Source organism: Indicator indicator, chromosome 38, assembly GCF_027791375.1.
Source record: "Indicator indicator isolate 239-I01 chromosome 38, UM_Iind_1.1, whole genome shotgun sequence".
NCBI lineage: Eukaryota > Metazoa > Chordata > Aves > Piciformes > Indicatoridae > Indicator > Indicator indicator.
In genome coordinates this window covers 2,051,456-2,067,313 of record NC_072047.1, presented here as the reverse complement: position 1 = coordinate 2,067,313, position 15,858 = coordinate 2,051,456, and the positions used below count along the sequence as shown (strand labels likewise).

At 56.3% G+C, this 15,858-nt stretch overlaps 1 protein-coding gene across 1 annotated transcript in view; it reads left to right on the top strand.

Annotated features, from left to right (window-relative positions):
- AAK1 (AP2 associated kinase 1) overlaps nt 1–15,858 on the top strand; it is a 93,413-nt gene that overhangs the window by 35,074 nt on the left and 42,481 nt on the right. Inside the window, exons 5-7 of the mRNA XM_054396636.1 lie at nt 9,222–9,343; nt 11,134–11,215; nt 14,368–14,500. Of these exons, the coding sequence (XP_054252611.1) occupies nt 9,222–9,343; nt 11,134–11,215; nt 14,368–14,500 (337 nt within the window). The remainder of the gene's footprint in view (nt 1–9,221; nt 9,344–11,133; nt 11,216–14,367; nt 14,501–15,858) is intronic.

Here is a 15,858-nt window from a genome sequence, read left to right as displayed (position 1 = left end):
GCCTGTGGTGCTGCTCACCATATGTTTGCCATCTCCAGAGCTACTTAGGAAACACAAATGTTTGTCAAGTGTCTGCTGTGCACAGGAGATGTGCCAGAACCTGGCTCATGAATTATTCCCTGTGACTTTCTACCACCTGAAAGCTGTTGATGTTAGAAGGTGGCTGACAAAAAGCAGGCTGGAAATTTGTTTCCTGGCCACACATTAAAAGGATCCCTCCAGAGATGTTGGCCTTGGGGCAGGAGTCGTTAGGAGCTGTTGAAACTGGCCTCCAACTCTCTGCTGACCATGAAAGTGTTTTGTAAAACCCTGTGTGTGTGGCCAGAAACAGAGCTGGACCAGCAGGAGAGCTTTGGAGGGATCCCCCTGGCTGTAATCAACAAACAAAGACACACAAAGCCCTTCCCTTTCCTCTCAGCCAGCTTGGGAAGTGCCTGATGAATGCATTCAGCCAAGGAGGAGGCTCCTGTCTGCATTTGAAATTCTGATGTGCTCTGTGGGTCAGGCTCTGTGTGCAGAGCCCTCAGCAGGTGCTTGCTGCTTTGTGCCTTTGGCCCTTGGTTTCTAGCAGCAGAAGACTCCAGGTAGCACAGGGGGAAAAGTCCTCAGGGTTTGGGCTGCTTTGGTGAGTTTGCAGTGAGTGTGAGCACACTGCTGAGGGAGAATGGATGCAGGAGGCAGGTCTGACATGGATTTGTAGAGTGAAGGGAGGGGAGTCTACAGACCCAGGCTGGGTGAGGAGTGTCTGAGAGCAGCCTGCAGGAGAAGGCCTTGGGGGTGTCAGTTGGTGACAAACTGCCCAGGAGCCAGCAATGGTCCCTGGCAGCCCAGAGCCAGCTGAGTGCTGAGCTGCATCCAGAGCAGGGAGAGCAGCAGCACAGGGAGGGGATTCTGCCCTCTGCTCTGCTCTGCTCTGCTCAGACCCCACCTGCAGCACTGCCTCCAGCTCTGGGCCCCCAGCACAAGAAGGCTCTGGAGCTGCTGGAGAGGGTCCAGAGGAGGCCACCAAGATGAGCAGAGGCTGCAGAACCTCCCCTGTGGGGCCAGGCTGGGAGAGTTGTGGCTGTTCAGGCTGGAGAAGAGAAGGCTCCAGGGAGACCTCAGAGCAACCTTGCAGTACCTGAAGGGCTCCAGGAGAGCTGGGGAGGGACTTGGGACAAGGGCTGGGAGTGCCAGGATGAGGGAGAATGGCTTTGAGCTGGGAGAGAGGAGATTGAGAGTGGAGATGAGGAAGAAATTGTTGAGATTGAGAGTGGGGAGAGACTGGCACAGGTTGCCCAGGGAGGCTGTGGCTGCCTCCTGCCTGGAGGTGTTCCAGGCCAGGCTGGATGAGGCCTTGAGCAGCCTGGGCTGGTGGGAGGTGTCCCTGCCCATGGCAGGGGCTTGGAGCTGGATGAGCTTTGAGATCTCTTCCACCCCAACCCATTCCATGATTCTGTGAAACATGAGGCCTGGGTTTCAAGCTGTTAAGGTCTGTGGGCATCTTGCAGGAGTTGGTATAGGTAAGGAGAAGGAGGGTGAGAGGATGAGGCTTAGGAAGAGGAACCTCTCCAGTTGTGTTTAACTCCTGGTATTACCTTTTGGTGAGTCCCTGAGGTTCCTAATAAAGGACAAACTCATGATGTGGCTTGGGAATAAATTCTGGGATACCTGTGCTGGCTTTGGGAGTTGCTCTGGAGTGCTGCTTCCTGCCTGGAGCTGCAGTTGAAGCAGGCTGCTGCTGCCTGGTGTGCAGCCCACGGCTGTGTGCTTGGAGCACTGAAGGCCATGCAAGGCCTGGCTCTGGTAGAGCTGTGTCCAAGGTCAGAGGGTTGGCTCTGCTCTGCTCTGCTCTGAGAGGTTCCCCAGCTGAATCATGGAATCATAGAATCATAGAATCAACCAGGTTGGAAGAGACCTCCAAGATCCTCCAGTCCAACCTATCCCCCAGCCCTATCCAATCACCCAGACCATGGCACCAAGTGCCTCATCCAGGCTCCTCTTGAACATCTTCAGGGATGGTGACTCCACCACCTCCCTGGGCAGCACATCCCAATGGCAATCACCCTCCCTGTGAAGAACTTCCTCCTCACACCCAGCCTAGACCTCCCCTGGCACAGCTTGAGACTGTGTCCTCTTGTTCTGGTGCTGGCAGCAGAGCCCAACCCCCACCTGGCTGCAACCTCCCCTCAGGTAGTTGTAGACAGCAATGAGGTCTGCCCTGAGCCTCCTCTTCTCCAGGCTGAACACCCCCAGCTCCCTCAGCCTCTCCTCACAGGGCTGTGCTCCAGACCCCTCCCCAGCTTCGTTGCCCTTCTCTGGACACCTTCCAGCACCTCAACATCTCTCTTGAATTGAGGAGCCCAGAACTGGACACAGCACTCAAGGTGTGTCCTGAGCAGTGCTGAGCACAGGGCAGAATAACCTCCCTGCTGCTGCTGGCTGCACTATTGCTGATGCAGGCCAGGATGCCATTGGCTCTCCTGGCCCCCTGGGCACACTGCTGGCTCCTGTTCAGTTACTATCACCCAGCACCCCCAGGTCCCTCTCTGCCTGGCTGCTCTCAGCCACTCTGCCCCCAGCCTGTAGCACTGCTTGGGGTTGTTGTGGCCAAAGTGTAGAACCCTGCACTTAGCCTTGTAATGTTGGACTGTACCAAAAGTCTTCTCCAACATAAACTATTCCATTTCTGTTGTGATGACCTCTGGAGCTCCAGTCAAAGCTGAGAGCAGAATTAATGAGTTAGAAATGGTTTGGGTTTATTGGAGTTCAGATTTGCTGTGCCAAGGGGGAGCTGCAGTTCCAGGAGTCATCAAGGAGCAGAGAAGTTTCCTGGGAGTTCTGAGTGTGAGGCAAGGTGTCCAGCAGGAAGGTCTTCTGTTGGGTGAGCATAACCTTGGCGAAGAGTGGGCAGATGTTGACTCTGCAGCCAGCTGCCTGGGGGTTGGAGGCTTTGCTTTGCCTTCCAGCTCTTTGAAGTTGCTCCAGTGCTGGAGGTTCCTGCCCAGAGAGCTCTGCCAGCAGCAGGAATTGTGTCTTTAAGTCTTTAAGTCCTTTCAGACAAGTGCAGCTGGGTTGGTTTCAGCAGCCTGGGGCTAGGATTTTTTTTCAATCAACCCAACAGGGTTTGGGCAAAGCAAAACAACCTCCTGCTGGCACAGGCTCCAGGTGGTTGGAAGTGACCAAGAGCAGGGACAACAGCAGCTTTAAACAGCCTGTCTGTGGGCAAGAGTGGGAACCTCCCTGTGGGTGAAGGCCATGGAAGAGACTGAAACAGCAAATGCTTTAAAGCTCATCCAGTCCAACCCCTGCAGCCAGCAGGGACATCCCCAACCAGAGCAGCCCCAAACAACCTGACCTGGGATGGTGCCAGGGATGGGGCAGCTCCAACCTCTCTTGGCAGCCTGGGCCAGGCTCTCACCACCCTCAGTGCCAAACATTTCTCTTTTATCTCCTTTCTCAATCTCCCTCTTTAAATTTCAAACCATCCCTCCTTATCCTGTCCCAACAAGCCCTGCTTAAAAGTCTGTCCCCAGCTTTATTCATGTTCCCTTTAAATCCTGAAAGGCCACCAGAAGGTCTCTCTGGAGTCTTCTCTTCTCCAGGCTGAACAACCCCAGTTCAGCTGTGTCCTGGGCTGATCCCCAGCAGTGTGGGCAGCAGGGGCAGGGAGGGGATTCTGCCCCTCTGCTGTGCTCTGCTGAGACCTCCCCTGCAGTGCTGGGGCAGCTCTGGAGTCCTCAGCACAGACAGGGACCTGGTGGAGCAGGGCCAGAGGAGGCCACAGCAATGCTGGCAGGGCTGGAAGGGCTCTGCTGGGAGGCCAGGCGGAGAGTTGGGGTTGTGCAGCCTGGAGGAGGCTCCAGGGAGACCTTCTGGTGGCCTTCCAGGAGAGCTGGAGAAGGACTTTGTATGAAGGCACTGACAGGCCAAGGAGTGATGGCTTCAGACTGGAAGAAGCTGGGTTGAGGTTGGACATGAGGAAGAAATTCTTTGGGTGGTGAGACACTGGAACAGGTTGCTCATCAAGGTTGTGGATACTCCAAGCCTGGAAATGTTGGAAGCCAAGTTGGATGGGGCCTGGAGCAAGCTGGGCTGGTGGGAGGTGTCCCTGCCCATGGCAGGAGGTTGGAACTGGATGAGCTTCAAGGTTCTTTCCAACCCAAGCCACTTGATGATTGTCAGACTGCAGGCAGAGTTGTCTCAGCAGAGCTGCTGCTGGGTTGCAGCTCTGAGTGCTTGGCTGGCAGCTCACACTGAGCAGCCCCTGGCATCTCCTGCAGGCTCTTTGCTTTGCTGTTGCATTGGCTTTGTCCCTTTCTGGGGAGGGGACTGCAGCAGCCTGTTGCTGGCTGCCCAGTGCTGATGTGGGATGCTCAGAGGCCTGTCCTGGCAGCTCTCAGCCAAATAAAGTAGAAGGATTCTTCTGGAAGTGTTTGCAGGGAATCAGGCTCCCAGTGGTGCTGTGCTGGGGAGCAGCACATCTGTGTGCAGTGCCTGAGTCAGAGCAGATGGCTGGCAGGGGGGAGGGGGTGCTGCTTAACCCTTGCTTTCAAGCCAGTGTTTCCCCCTCTCAGCTGCTCTAATTTGGCTGCTTCTTCACTGCTGGAACTGCTGACAACTCCCTTTCCTTTGCTTCTTCTGGAGCTCATCCTCAAAGGGGAGGCTGCTTCCCAAAGACTTCATTAGTGAGCACTTGTGTGGTGATTTGGGGGAAGGCATCAGCAGGGTTTTGAGCTCCTGCTTGTCTGTGAGGCTTTGGCACTGGGGGGAGAGAAAAAATGAGGAAGAATGGTGAGCGTTGCCCTGAGAGGAGGTGCTGGGAGTGCTGCTGTGCAGAGCCTCTTCCACACGTTCACAGATTGCACTGGCTTGGAAGGGACCCTCCAAGGGCATCTTGTGCAACCCTCCTGCAGTCAGCAGGGACACCTCCAACCAGAGCAGGCTGCCCAGGGCCACACTGACTCTGATCTTGAGGCAAAGTTCTTTGATCTTCTGAAGCAAAGAACTGAACTCAGGATTCTGCTGTATCAGGTGGACAGGAGCCAGGTGTCTGTTAATGAGTGGTTAGATGTGAGTGCTGGGGGGCAGGCAGTGAGGCCAGGGACAGGCAGTGCCCAGAGAAGGCCACCACAGTGGTCAGAGCCCTGTGAGGAAGGGCTGAGTGCTGGGTTTGCTCAGCCTGGAGAAGAGAAGGCTCAGGGCAGACCTTACTGCCATGGACCAGGACGTCAGAGGTGGCTGCCAGGAGGATGGAGACTCCCTTTTCCCAAGGATCCCATGGAAAAGACCAGGGGGGATGGGGACAAGTTACTGCTGGGGACATTCCCACTGGACTCCAAAAGAAAATGTTTGCCCATGAGGAGAGTTGGACTCTGGAATCATCTCCCAAGGGAAGCAGAGCAGTCCCCTGCTCTGGGCAGTTTCAGACTCAGCTTGGCAGGCTGCTGGGCCAGCTCCTTTCAAGTGCACCTGGAGAGGTTGGAGCAGATGGTCCTTGGGGTCCCTTCCAGCCTGGCATTCTGTGTACCCCTAAAGCAAGGCTCCCTGGGATTTTCTTACCTTGGAGAGGCTTTTTTGAGCATCAAAGATCTGAGCAGGTCTTTGCTGGTGGAAGAGTGGAGGAGATGAGAGAAGTCAGCACCACAGATGGTGTGAGTGGGCACCAGAGCACAGTGCCTCGTTGTGCCCTCTGTGCCAAGGAGCAGCAAGGTCCAGGTGCCTTGGCCTGGGCCTTGCAAGGGAACATGGAAAAATCTGGATCAGTCCCTGGACAAGTCGGATTCTGTGACTCTGCTGGGCTGGGGTCCCTGGATCAGTCCCTGGACAAGTCGGATTCTGTGACTCTGCTGGGCTGGGGCTTTTGGGTTTGTTTGGTGCTGGATTTTGGGCTCTCCCAGGTGTTTGTCTCAACATCTGTTTCAGTTGCCTGATTCAAGCTACCAAACGATGCTTGAAAGCAAAGGCTCACCTCAGCTGCCTGGAGAAGAGACTGCTGGTACAGCCCTGGTCAGGGAGCCAGGGGTACTCAGCACCTTCCACAGGCTGAGGCTGGCTTGGAGCCAGAGCCACAGTGAGCAGTGAAATGCAGGCAAAGAACTGCAGCTGTGTGAGAAGCTTGAGGAAGGCAGATTGGGACTGGAGATTAGGGAGAAATTCTTTGCAGTGAGGGTGGGGAGGGACTGGCACAGGTTGCCCAGGGAGGCTGTGGCTGCCTCCTGCCTGGAGGTGTTCAAGGCCAGGCTGGATGAGGGCTGGGCTGGTGGGAGGTGTCCCTGCCCATGGCAGGGGTTTGGAACTGGATGAGCTTTGAGGTCCCTTCCAACCTAATGATGATTCCATCAAACACAGAAGTGTCTCTCACTGGCCTCCTCTCTGCCCCACTAGACAGAGGACCTACAGCCCTAGATAAAGCTGTGGGCAGCTCCTGCTGGCTGGCCCAAGTTCAGACACCACTCCAGTGGTCACAGCAGCTGAGGGAAGCTGGACACTGAAGACCCCAGGCCACAGTCCTTGTCCTGAGGACAGGCTTGGTACAGGCCAGGAGCTGTGCTGTGCTGTCAGACGACAGGAGAGGTGGCAGGATGGAAGCAGTGTCACAGCTCTGCTCTGCCTTTTGACTTTCCTGCCAGGAGATGAGACAGAGCTGTGCTGCATGTTTTCCTTCCTCTCATCTTCCGCTTTCATGCAAGCCATGCCTGCTGTGTCTGCAGGCACTGCAAGCCCTGCCTCAGCTGAGGAAAAGGACTGAGGCTGTGTGTGTGACTGAGGCTGTGAGTGTGTGACTGAGGCTGTGTGTGTGTGACTGAGGCTGTGAGTGTGTGACTGAGGCTGTGAGTGTGTGACTGAGGCTATGTGTGACTGAGGCTATGTGTGACTGAGGCTGTGTGTGTGTGACTGAGGCTATGTGTGACTGAGGCTATGTGTGACTGAGGCTGTGTGTGTGTGACTGAGGCTGTGTGTGTGTGACTGAGGCTGTGAGTGTGTGACTGAGGCTGTGAGTGTGTGACTGAGGCTATGTGTGACTGAGGCTATGTGTGACTGAGGCTGTGTGTGTGTGACTGAGGCTGTGTGTGTGTGACTGAGGCTGTGTGTGTGTGACTGAGGCTGTGAGTGTGTGACTGAGGCTGTGAGTGTGTGACTGAGGCTATGTGTGACTGAGGCTGTGTGTGTGTGACTGAGGCTGTGTGTGTGTGACTGAGGCTGTGTGTGTGTGACTGAGGCTGTGTGTGTGTGACTGAGGCTGTGTGTGTGACTGAGGCTGTGAGTGTGTGACTGAGGCTATGTGTGACTGAGGCTATGTGTGACTGAGGCTGTGAGTGTGTGACTGAGGCTGTGAGTGTGTGACTGAGGCTGTGAGTGTGTGACTGAGGCTATGTGTGACTGAGGCTATGTGTGACTGAGGCTGTGTGTGTGTGACTGAGGCTGTGTGTGTGTGACTGAGGCTGTGAGTGTGTGACTGAGGCTGTGAGTGTGACTGAGGCTGTGAGTGTGTGACTGAGGCTGTGAGTGTGTGACTGAGGCTATGTGTGACTGAGGCTGTGAGTGTGTGACTGAGGCTGTGAGTGTGACTGAGGCTGTGAGTGTGTGACTGAGGCTGTGAGTGTGTGACTGAGGCTGTGAGTGTGTGACTGAGGCTATGTGTGACTGAGGCTATGTGTGACTGAGGCTGTGAGTGTGTGACTGAGGCTGTGAGTGTGTGACTGAGGCTATGTGTGACTGAGGCTATGTGTGACTGAGGCTGTGAGTGTGTGACTGAGGCTGTGAGTGTGTGACTGAGGCTGTGAGTGTGTGACTGAGGCTATGTGTGACTGAGGCTGTCTGTCTGCTGCTGTCTGTCTGACTGAGGCTCTCTGCTGCTGTCTGTCTGACTGAGGCTCTCTGTCTGCTGCTGTCTGTCTGACTGAGGCTGTCTGCTGCTGTCTGTCTGACTGAGGCTGTCTGCTGTCTGTCTGACTGAGGCTGTCTGCTGTCTGTCTGACTGAGGCTCTCTGTCTGCTGCTGTCTGTCTGACTGAGGCTGTCTGCTGCTGTCTGTCTGTCTGACTGAGGCTCTCTGATGCTGTCTGTCTGAGTGAGGCTGTCAGTCTGCTGCTGTCTGTCTGAGGCTCTCTGCTGCTGTCTGAGGCTCTCTGTCTGCTGCTGTCTGTCTGACTGAGTCTGATGCTGTCTGTCTGACTGAGGCTGTCTGTCTGCTGCTGTCTGTCTGACTGAGGCTGTCTGTCTGCTGCTGTCTGTCTGACTGTGGCTCTCTGCTGCTGTCTGTCTGACTGAGGCTCTCTGTCTGCTGCTGTCTGTCTGACTGAGGCTGTCTGTCTGATGCTGTCTGTCTGACTGAGGCTCTCTGTCTGATGCTGTCTGTCTGACTGAGGCTCTCTGCTGCTGTCTGTCTGACTGAGGCTGTCTGTCTGATGCTGTCTGTCTGAGTGAGGCTCTCTGCTGCTGTCTGACTGAGGCTCTCTGCTGCTGTCTGACTGAGGCTGTCTGTCTGCTGCTGTCTGTCTGACTGAGGCTGTCTGTCTGACTGAGGCTCTCTGATGCTGTCTGTCTGACTGAGGCTGTCTGCTGCTGTCTGTCTGACTGAGGCTCTGATGATGTCTGTCTGACTGAGGCTCTGATGATGTCTGTCTGACTGAGGCTCTGTGATGCTGTCTGTCTGACTGAGGCTCTCTGTCTGCTGCTGTCTGTCTGACTGAGGCTGTCTGTCTGCTGCTGTCTGTCTGACTGAGGCTCTCTGTCTGCTGCTGTCTGTCTGACTGAGGCTGTCTGTCTGCTGCTGTCTGTCTGACTGAGGCTCTCTGTCTGCTGCTGTCTGTCTGACTGAGGCTGTCTGTCTGCTGCTGTCTGTCTGACTGAGGCTGTCTGTCTGCTGCTGTCTGTCTGACTGAGGCTCTCTGTCTGCTGCTGTCTGTCTGACTGAGGCTGTCTGTCTGCTGCTGTCTGTCTGACTGAGGCTGTCTGCTGCTGTCTGTCTGACTGAGGCTCTCTGTCTGCTGCTGTCTGTCTGACTGAGGCTCTCTGTCTGCTGCTGTCTGTCTGACTGAGGCTGTCTGTCTGCTGCTGTCTGTCTGACTGAGGCTCTCTGTCTGATGCTGTCTGTCTGACTGAGGCTCTCTGTCTGCTGCTGTCTGTCTGACTGAGGCTGTCTGTCTGCTGCTGTCTGTCTGACTGAGGCTCTCTGTCTGCTGCTGTCTGTCTGACTGAGGCTCTCTGTCTGATGCTGTCTGTCTCTGCTGCTCCCAGGTTGAGAACATCCTTCTGCACGACCGTGGCCACTACGTCCTCTGTGACTTTGGAAGTGCCACCAACAAATTCCAGAACCCTCAGACAGAAGGGGTGAATGCAGTGGAGGAGGAGATCAAAAAGTAAGTGTGATTTATCCTTTCCAGCTTGGACAGGTTTTGGGTTTGAAAGGTGATTTTTGTCTGGTGCCAGGGTAGGTTTTGCTTAGGCCTGCAGCAGCAGATTGGATGCTGGAGCAGAGCTCTGCCTGCTGCAGGTAAATTAGTGCCTGGGGGTAGGTGAAACAATAAACTGAGCTGGATGTAATTGCTTTGGACTTGAAAGAGTGTCCTAATGCAGAGAAGCTGCTCACCTTGACACCTTCTGGTAGCTGTGGGGTCAGCCTGTCTCTGTCCTTCATCTTTCTTGGCTTCTTTGGGCTGCAGCAGAGCAGCTGACAAAAGCCCTGTCCCCTGGGAGCCACTCAGAAAGCCCTGCAGTGGCTGAGGGGATGCAGGACCTGGCTTCACAGCTCCTCTTAGAAATGTGAGGGCCTTAAGGAGTTCAGTTGGGCTCCTTCTCTTCTCTCATGCATCACCAGCTGCAGTGGAATCAACTTGATGCCTCTATAAAGGAGCTTAGCTAACAGTGCAGCAGGAGCTAGGTCAGGAGTGGAGCAGGTTCCAGGTCAGTCATAGAATCCTGGAATGGCTCAGGTTGGAAAGGACCTCAGAGATCTTCTACTCCAACCCCAATGCCATGGGCAGGGACACCTCTCAAATACATTCAGCTGCCCCAGGCCTCATCCAGCCTGGCCTTGAACATCTCCAGGCAGGAGCCATCCACAGCCTCCCTGGCTGCAAGCTTTCCGGCTGCTGGCAGCAGGGTGTGCAAACACCTCATGGTTGTTAGGACTCAGCTCCACCAGCAGGGATTTCCTGGCCATGTTGTGCTGGGGCTGTTGGAGCTCTCTGCTCTGGCTTTGCAGCCCCTCTGCAGTGCCCTATTTGTGCACTTGTTAACAGCCTGCAAGGCCTTGGCCCTGAGCTCTGCTCTTGTGACCAAGGCAAGGAGCATGCAAGGTGCCACAGCACCAACTGGAGACCTGCAGGAGAGGCACTGAGGTGCTGGAGCATAGCCAGAAAAGAACAGGGAAGCTGGGAAAGGATCTGGAAAACAATGGTCCCTGGCAGCCCAGCAGGCAGCTGTGTGCTGAGCTGCATCCAGAGCAGGGAGAGAGCAGCACAGGGAGGGGATTCTGCCCTCTGCTCTGCTCTGCTCACACCCCACCTGCAGCACTGCCTCCAGCTCTGGGGTCCCCAGCACAAGAAGGCTCTGGAGCTGCTGGAGAGGGTGCAGAGGAGGCCACCAAGATGAGCAGAGGCTGCAGAACCTCCCCTGTGGGGCCAGGTTGGGAGAGTTGGGGCTGTTCAGGCTGGAGAAGAGAAGGCTCCAGGGAGACCTCAGAGCAGCCTTGCAGTACCTGAAGGGCTCCAGGAGAGCTGGGGAGGGACTTGGGACAAGGGCTGGGAGTGCCAGGATGAGGGACAATGGCTTTGAGCTGGGAGAGGGGAGACTGAGACTGGAGATGAGGAAGAAATTGTTGGCAGTGAGGGTGGGGAGAGACTGGCACAGGTTGCCCAGGGAGGCTGTGGCTGCCTCCTGCCTGGAGGTGTTCAGGGCCAGGCTGGATGAGGCCCTGAGCAGCCTGGGCTGGTGGGAGGTGTCCCTGCCCATGGCAGGGGGTTGGAACTGGATGAGCTTTGAGGTCCCTTCCAAGCCAACCCATTCTATGAAATCCAGTAGCTTATCTCCTTTAGTATCCTGTTCCTTAAAATGCAGGGAGGGAGGGAGGGAATCTTGCATTGCTTGGAATGTGACACAGATGCCTCTGTTCCCTGTGTGGCCCTCATGCTGGCTCTCTCTGCTGCAGGTACACTACCCTGTCCTACAGAGCACCAGAAATGGTCAACCTGTACAGTGGCAAACTCATCACTACCAAAGCAGACATCTGGGTATGTAGCAGAACCACTCAGGGGAACTGTCTGTCTGTCTGTCTGGGACTAGCTCTGTTTCCATAAGAGGCTGGAGAGGTTTTGACTCAAGAGTTCCTCTGCTTGATGTTTCTGCTGAGCAGGGTGGCTGTGGCTCAAACACAGGTTGGTCTTTGTGTGTGCTGTGTGGGTTTGCTGTAGAGAGTTTGTGTCTTCAGCCAGAGCATTCCCAGTGTTCTGACTCCCTCTGCTTGGGAAATCCAAGGGCCCAGGCAGACTCTGGTAGGAAGCTGAGCAGACAGGCCTGCCCAGGAGCCACAGCTGGCTTGTCCTGGGCACTGGCACAGCTCCAAGCCTCTGCCCTGCTGTTCCTCGTCAGCACTGAGGTCTTGCTGTGCTTTTCATCCTGAGAGCAAACTGCAGCCCTGGTGTGATCCATTGCTGGCTGACCAGATCAGAGATAGAAACCTCCCCTGCAGCAGAGATGGAGATGAGAAGTCTGGGGGCTGTGTGATGTGGTGGCAGCTCACAAATGGGATGCTCCAAGAGTGAGTTCAGAGCAGAACTGCTGAAGCCCTGAGCTGGAGAGCAGCCAAGCAGCAGCAGGGTAAGGGCAGCTTTAGTAAGCTCAATAGCTCTGCATCTCTGTGGAGAAAAGGGAAGATTGCTGGTGTGGAAGAGTCCTCTGTTCCCTGCCAGCTCAGCATGGACACAACAGCAGCTCCTGTGGGGCTCCTGCTCTGCTGAGCTGAGCAGGAGCTTGTGGAGCTGGGCCCTGTACCAGTGCTGGCTCACTCATCTCGGTGCTGGAGAGCCAGGGAGGGGAGGTCACAGCTGTGACAGCACAAAAAGCTTCTCAGGGCCTCAAAGGCAGCCAGAGGAGAAGCTGGGATCTGCAGGCCTCCCTGTGATCATGTGGGAAGGTGGAATCCCAGGCTCAGAGGGCTCTTCCTGTCATAGAAGGAATCCTGCTCTAGTGACCCCCACTGAGCATTCCCAAGGGAGCACTTGGGGTGTGTGCAGTGCTTGTCCTGCTGGGGAATGGCCCCAAGCTGTGCCAGCTGGGGTTCAGGTTGGGTAGCAGGAAAAATTCCTTCCCAGAAAGGGTTCTCAGGCACTGGATCAGGCTGCCTAGGGAGGTGGTGGAGTCCCCATCCCTGGAGGTGTTTAAAAGAGGCATGGATGTGGTGCTGAGGGATGTGAGTGAGGGGCAGTGGTGGCATTGTGAGCTCTGGGTTGGACTTGGTGGTCTCCAAGGTCTCTTCCAACCCCAACAGTTCTTTAAAGCAGTTGCTTTGGAGTGGAGTGCAGTGTGATTGTGAAATCCTCAACAAGCTGGAGGCTGCTGCTGAGGTGCTGAGGGTGAGGAGCTGGGGGCAGAGTTTCAGGAGGAGCCCTTCGTGCACAGCTCCTCTGCTCCTGTGCTCTGGGTGCTGGTTCTGTCACAGCAGCACAAAAAGAGGTGGAGGGTGATGGAACCCTCCAGCCTCAGCTTGCTCTCTCCCTGGACATCTTTGCAGCAGTTGGCAGTGGTTTGAAGTGAAGCTTGGGAAGAGTTTGGGTGTTCTTTGGCAGCAGGAAAGCACCAAGGGGGATGGCTGCCTCCAAGGGGGATGGCTGCTGTTGAGTGGTTTGCCTGCTGGGTGACACAAACTCTGTGGAGCTGTGGGGGGTGTGGTGCTACTCAGCCAATCCTCAGCTCTCAGCCTGGCTAGGGGCAGCTCTCCCTGTGTTCCCCTCCCTGTGTTCCCCTCCCTGTGTTCCCCTCCCTGTGTTCCCCTCCCGGTGTTCCCCTCCCTGTGTTCCCCTCCCTGTGTTCCTCTCCCTGTGTTCCTCTCCCTGTGTTCCCCTCCCTGTGTTCCCCTCCCTGTGCTCCCCTCCCTGTGTTCCTGTGTTCCCCTCCCTGTGTTCCCCTCCCTGTGTTCCCCTCCCTGTGTTCCCCTCCCTGTGTTCCTGTGTTCCCCTCCCTGTGTTCCCCTCCCTGTGTTCCCCTCCCTGTGTTCCTGTGTTCCTCTCCCTGTGTTCCTCTCCCTGTGTTCCCCTCCCTGTGTTCCTCTCCCTGTGTTCCCCTCCCTGTGTTCCCCTCCCTGTGTTCCCCTCCCTGTGTTCCCCTCCCGGTGTCCCCTCCCTGTGTTCCCCTCCCTGTGTTCCTCTCCCTGTGTTCCTCTCCCTGTGTCCCCTCCCTGTGTCCCCACCCTGTGTCCCCTCCCTGTGTCCCCTCCCTGTGCTCCCCTCCTGTGCTCCCCTCCCTGTGCTCCCCTCCCTGTGCTCCCCTCCCTGTGCTCCCCTCCCTGTGTTCCTGTGTCCCCTCCCTGTGTCCCCTCCCTGTGTCCCCCTCCCTGTGTCCCCCTCCCTGTGTCCTCCTCCCTGTGTTCCTCTCCTGTGTCCTGTGTCCTCTCCCTGTGTTCCTCTCCCTGTGTTCCCCTCCCTGTGTTCCCCTCCCTGTGTTCCTGTGTTCCCCTCCCTGTGTTCCCCTCCCTGTGTTCCCCTCCCTGTGTTCCTCTCCGTGTGTTCCTGTGTTCCCCTCCCTGTGTTCCTCTCCCTGTGTTCCTCTCCCTGTGTTCCCCTCCCTGTGTTCCCCTCCCTGTGTTCCCCTCCCTGTGTTCCCCTCCCTGTGTTCCTCTCCCTGTGTTCCTGTGTTCCCCTCCCTGTGTTCCCCTCCCTGTGTTCCCCTCCCTGTGTTCCTCTCCCTGTGTTCCCCTCCCTGTGTTCCCCTCCCTGTGTTCCCCTCCCTGTGTTCCTCTCCCTGTGTTCCTGTGTTCCCCTCCCTGTGTTCCCCTCCCTGTGTTCCTCTCCCTGTGTTCCTGTGTTCCCCTCCCTGTGTTCCTCTCCCTGTGTTCCCCTCCCTGTGTTCCTCTCCCTGTGTTCCCCTCCCTGTGTTCCCCTCCCTGTGTTCCCCTCCCTGTGTTCCCCTCCCTGTGTTCCTGTGTTCCTCTCCCTGTGTTCCTCTCCCTGTGTTCCTCTCCCTGTGTTCCTCTCCCTGTGTTCCCCTCCCTGTGTTCCTGTGTTCCCCTCCCTGTCCTCCCCCTGCTTCCCAAGGCAGTGGTGCTGCAATGCCTGAGCCAGGCAGGGGCCCCACAGCACTTCCCTGCTGTCTGCAGTGGGGTTTGGCTGCCCCACTGCCTGCTTTGCTTCCGTTTGCTGATGCTGTGCTGTGCTCTGTCTCTCTGCAGGCCCTTGGCTGCTTGCTGTACAAGTTGTGCTACTTCACCTTGCCCTTTGGGGAGAGCCAGGTGGCCATCTGCGACGGCAGCTTCACCATCCCTGACAACTCGCGGCACTCGCAGGACATGCACTGCCTCATCCGTGAGTGCCAGCAAACAGCCCCTTGGGGCAGGCTGCCCTGCACCAGCAGCACAAAGTGATCTTCTAGGAGCTTAGGGAGGAAATGATGCCAGGCTTTGTGCTTGGCTAGGCCGTGCTGGATGCCCTCTGTGGAAAGGCAGGAGAAGGGAGAAGCGTTTGGCTTGAGAGCCCTGCAGGAACCTCACAGGATCACAGATCAAAGGATGTTAGGGGTTGGAAGGGACCTTCAGAGATCATCCAGTCCAACCCCCCTGCCAGAGCAGGACCAGAGAATCCAGCACAGGTCACACAGGAACACATCCAAATGGGTCTTGAAAGGCTCCACAGAAGGAGACTCCACAACTTCTCTGGGCAGCCTGCTCCAGGGCTCTGTGACCCTCCCAGTGCAGAAGTTCCTCCTCAAACTGAGGTGGAACCTCCTGTGCTGTAGCTTCCATCCATTGCCCCTTGTCCTGTCCCAGGGTGCAACTGAGTAGAGCCGGTCCCTCTCCCCTCCCTCTTGACCCCCAGCCCTCAGATATTTATAAACATTTATTAAATCCCTTCTCAGTCTTCTCTCCAGACTAAACAGCCCCAGGGCTCTCAGCCTCTCCTCCCCAGGCAGTGCATCCTGGTAGTTCTCCCTTGGACTCTCTCCAGCAGATCCCTGTCCCTCTTGGACTGGGGGGCCCAGAACTGGACCCTGGTGAGGTCTCACCAGGACACAGTAGAGGGAGAGGAGAACCTCCCTGGCTCTGCTGGACACACTCCTCTGAATGCCCCCCAGGACCCCCTTGGCCTTCTTGCCCCCCAGGGCACATTGCTGTCCCATGCAGGACTTGCTGCCCACCAGCACTCCCAGGTCCTTCTCCTTGGGGCTGCTCTCCAGCAGATCCCCTCCCAACCTGTCCTGCTGCAGTTTATTCTTCCTGCACAGGGGCAGGACTCTGATCCTTGTTGAACATCTTTAGGCTCCTCTCTGCCCAGCTCTCCAGTTCTGCACAATGAGGCTGCCTGTGCAGAAACTTCATTTCTCCTGCAGTAAATCTGCTTGGGGAAGGAACTGAGAACCACCACAGTGACTTAGGCTGGTGCTGGGGATTCGTCTTCTGTGAAGTGAGAAGCAGAGCAGCAATGGTTTACAACTAACTCCCTGGCTGGCTGAGCCACTGAGGGTACAGTGCAGTGCTCCTGGGGGCGCTGGGGCAGCTCTGGTTTGCAGCACAGATTTTGGGTTGATTATTTGTTTTATTCCTAGCCACAATCTTGACCTGCACAGGGCTGGATGTGTTTGCAGAGCAGCCTGGTGTGTTCTCTGCTGCTCTGGTGCTGTGTGTGCAGTGCTGCCTTCCTGCTCCAGTGACACAGCAGGCTGGGAT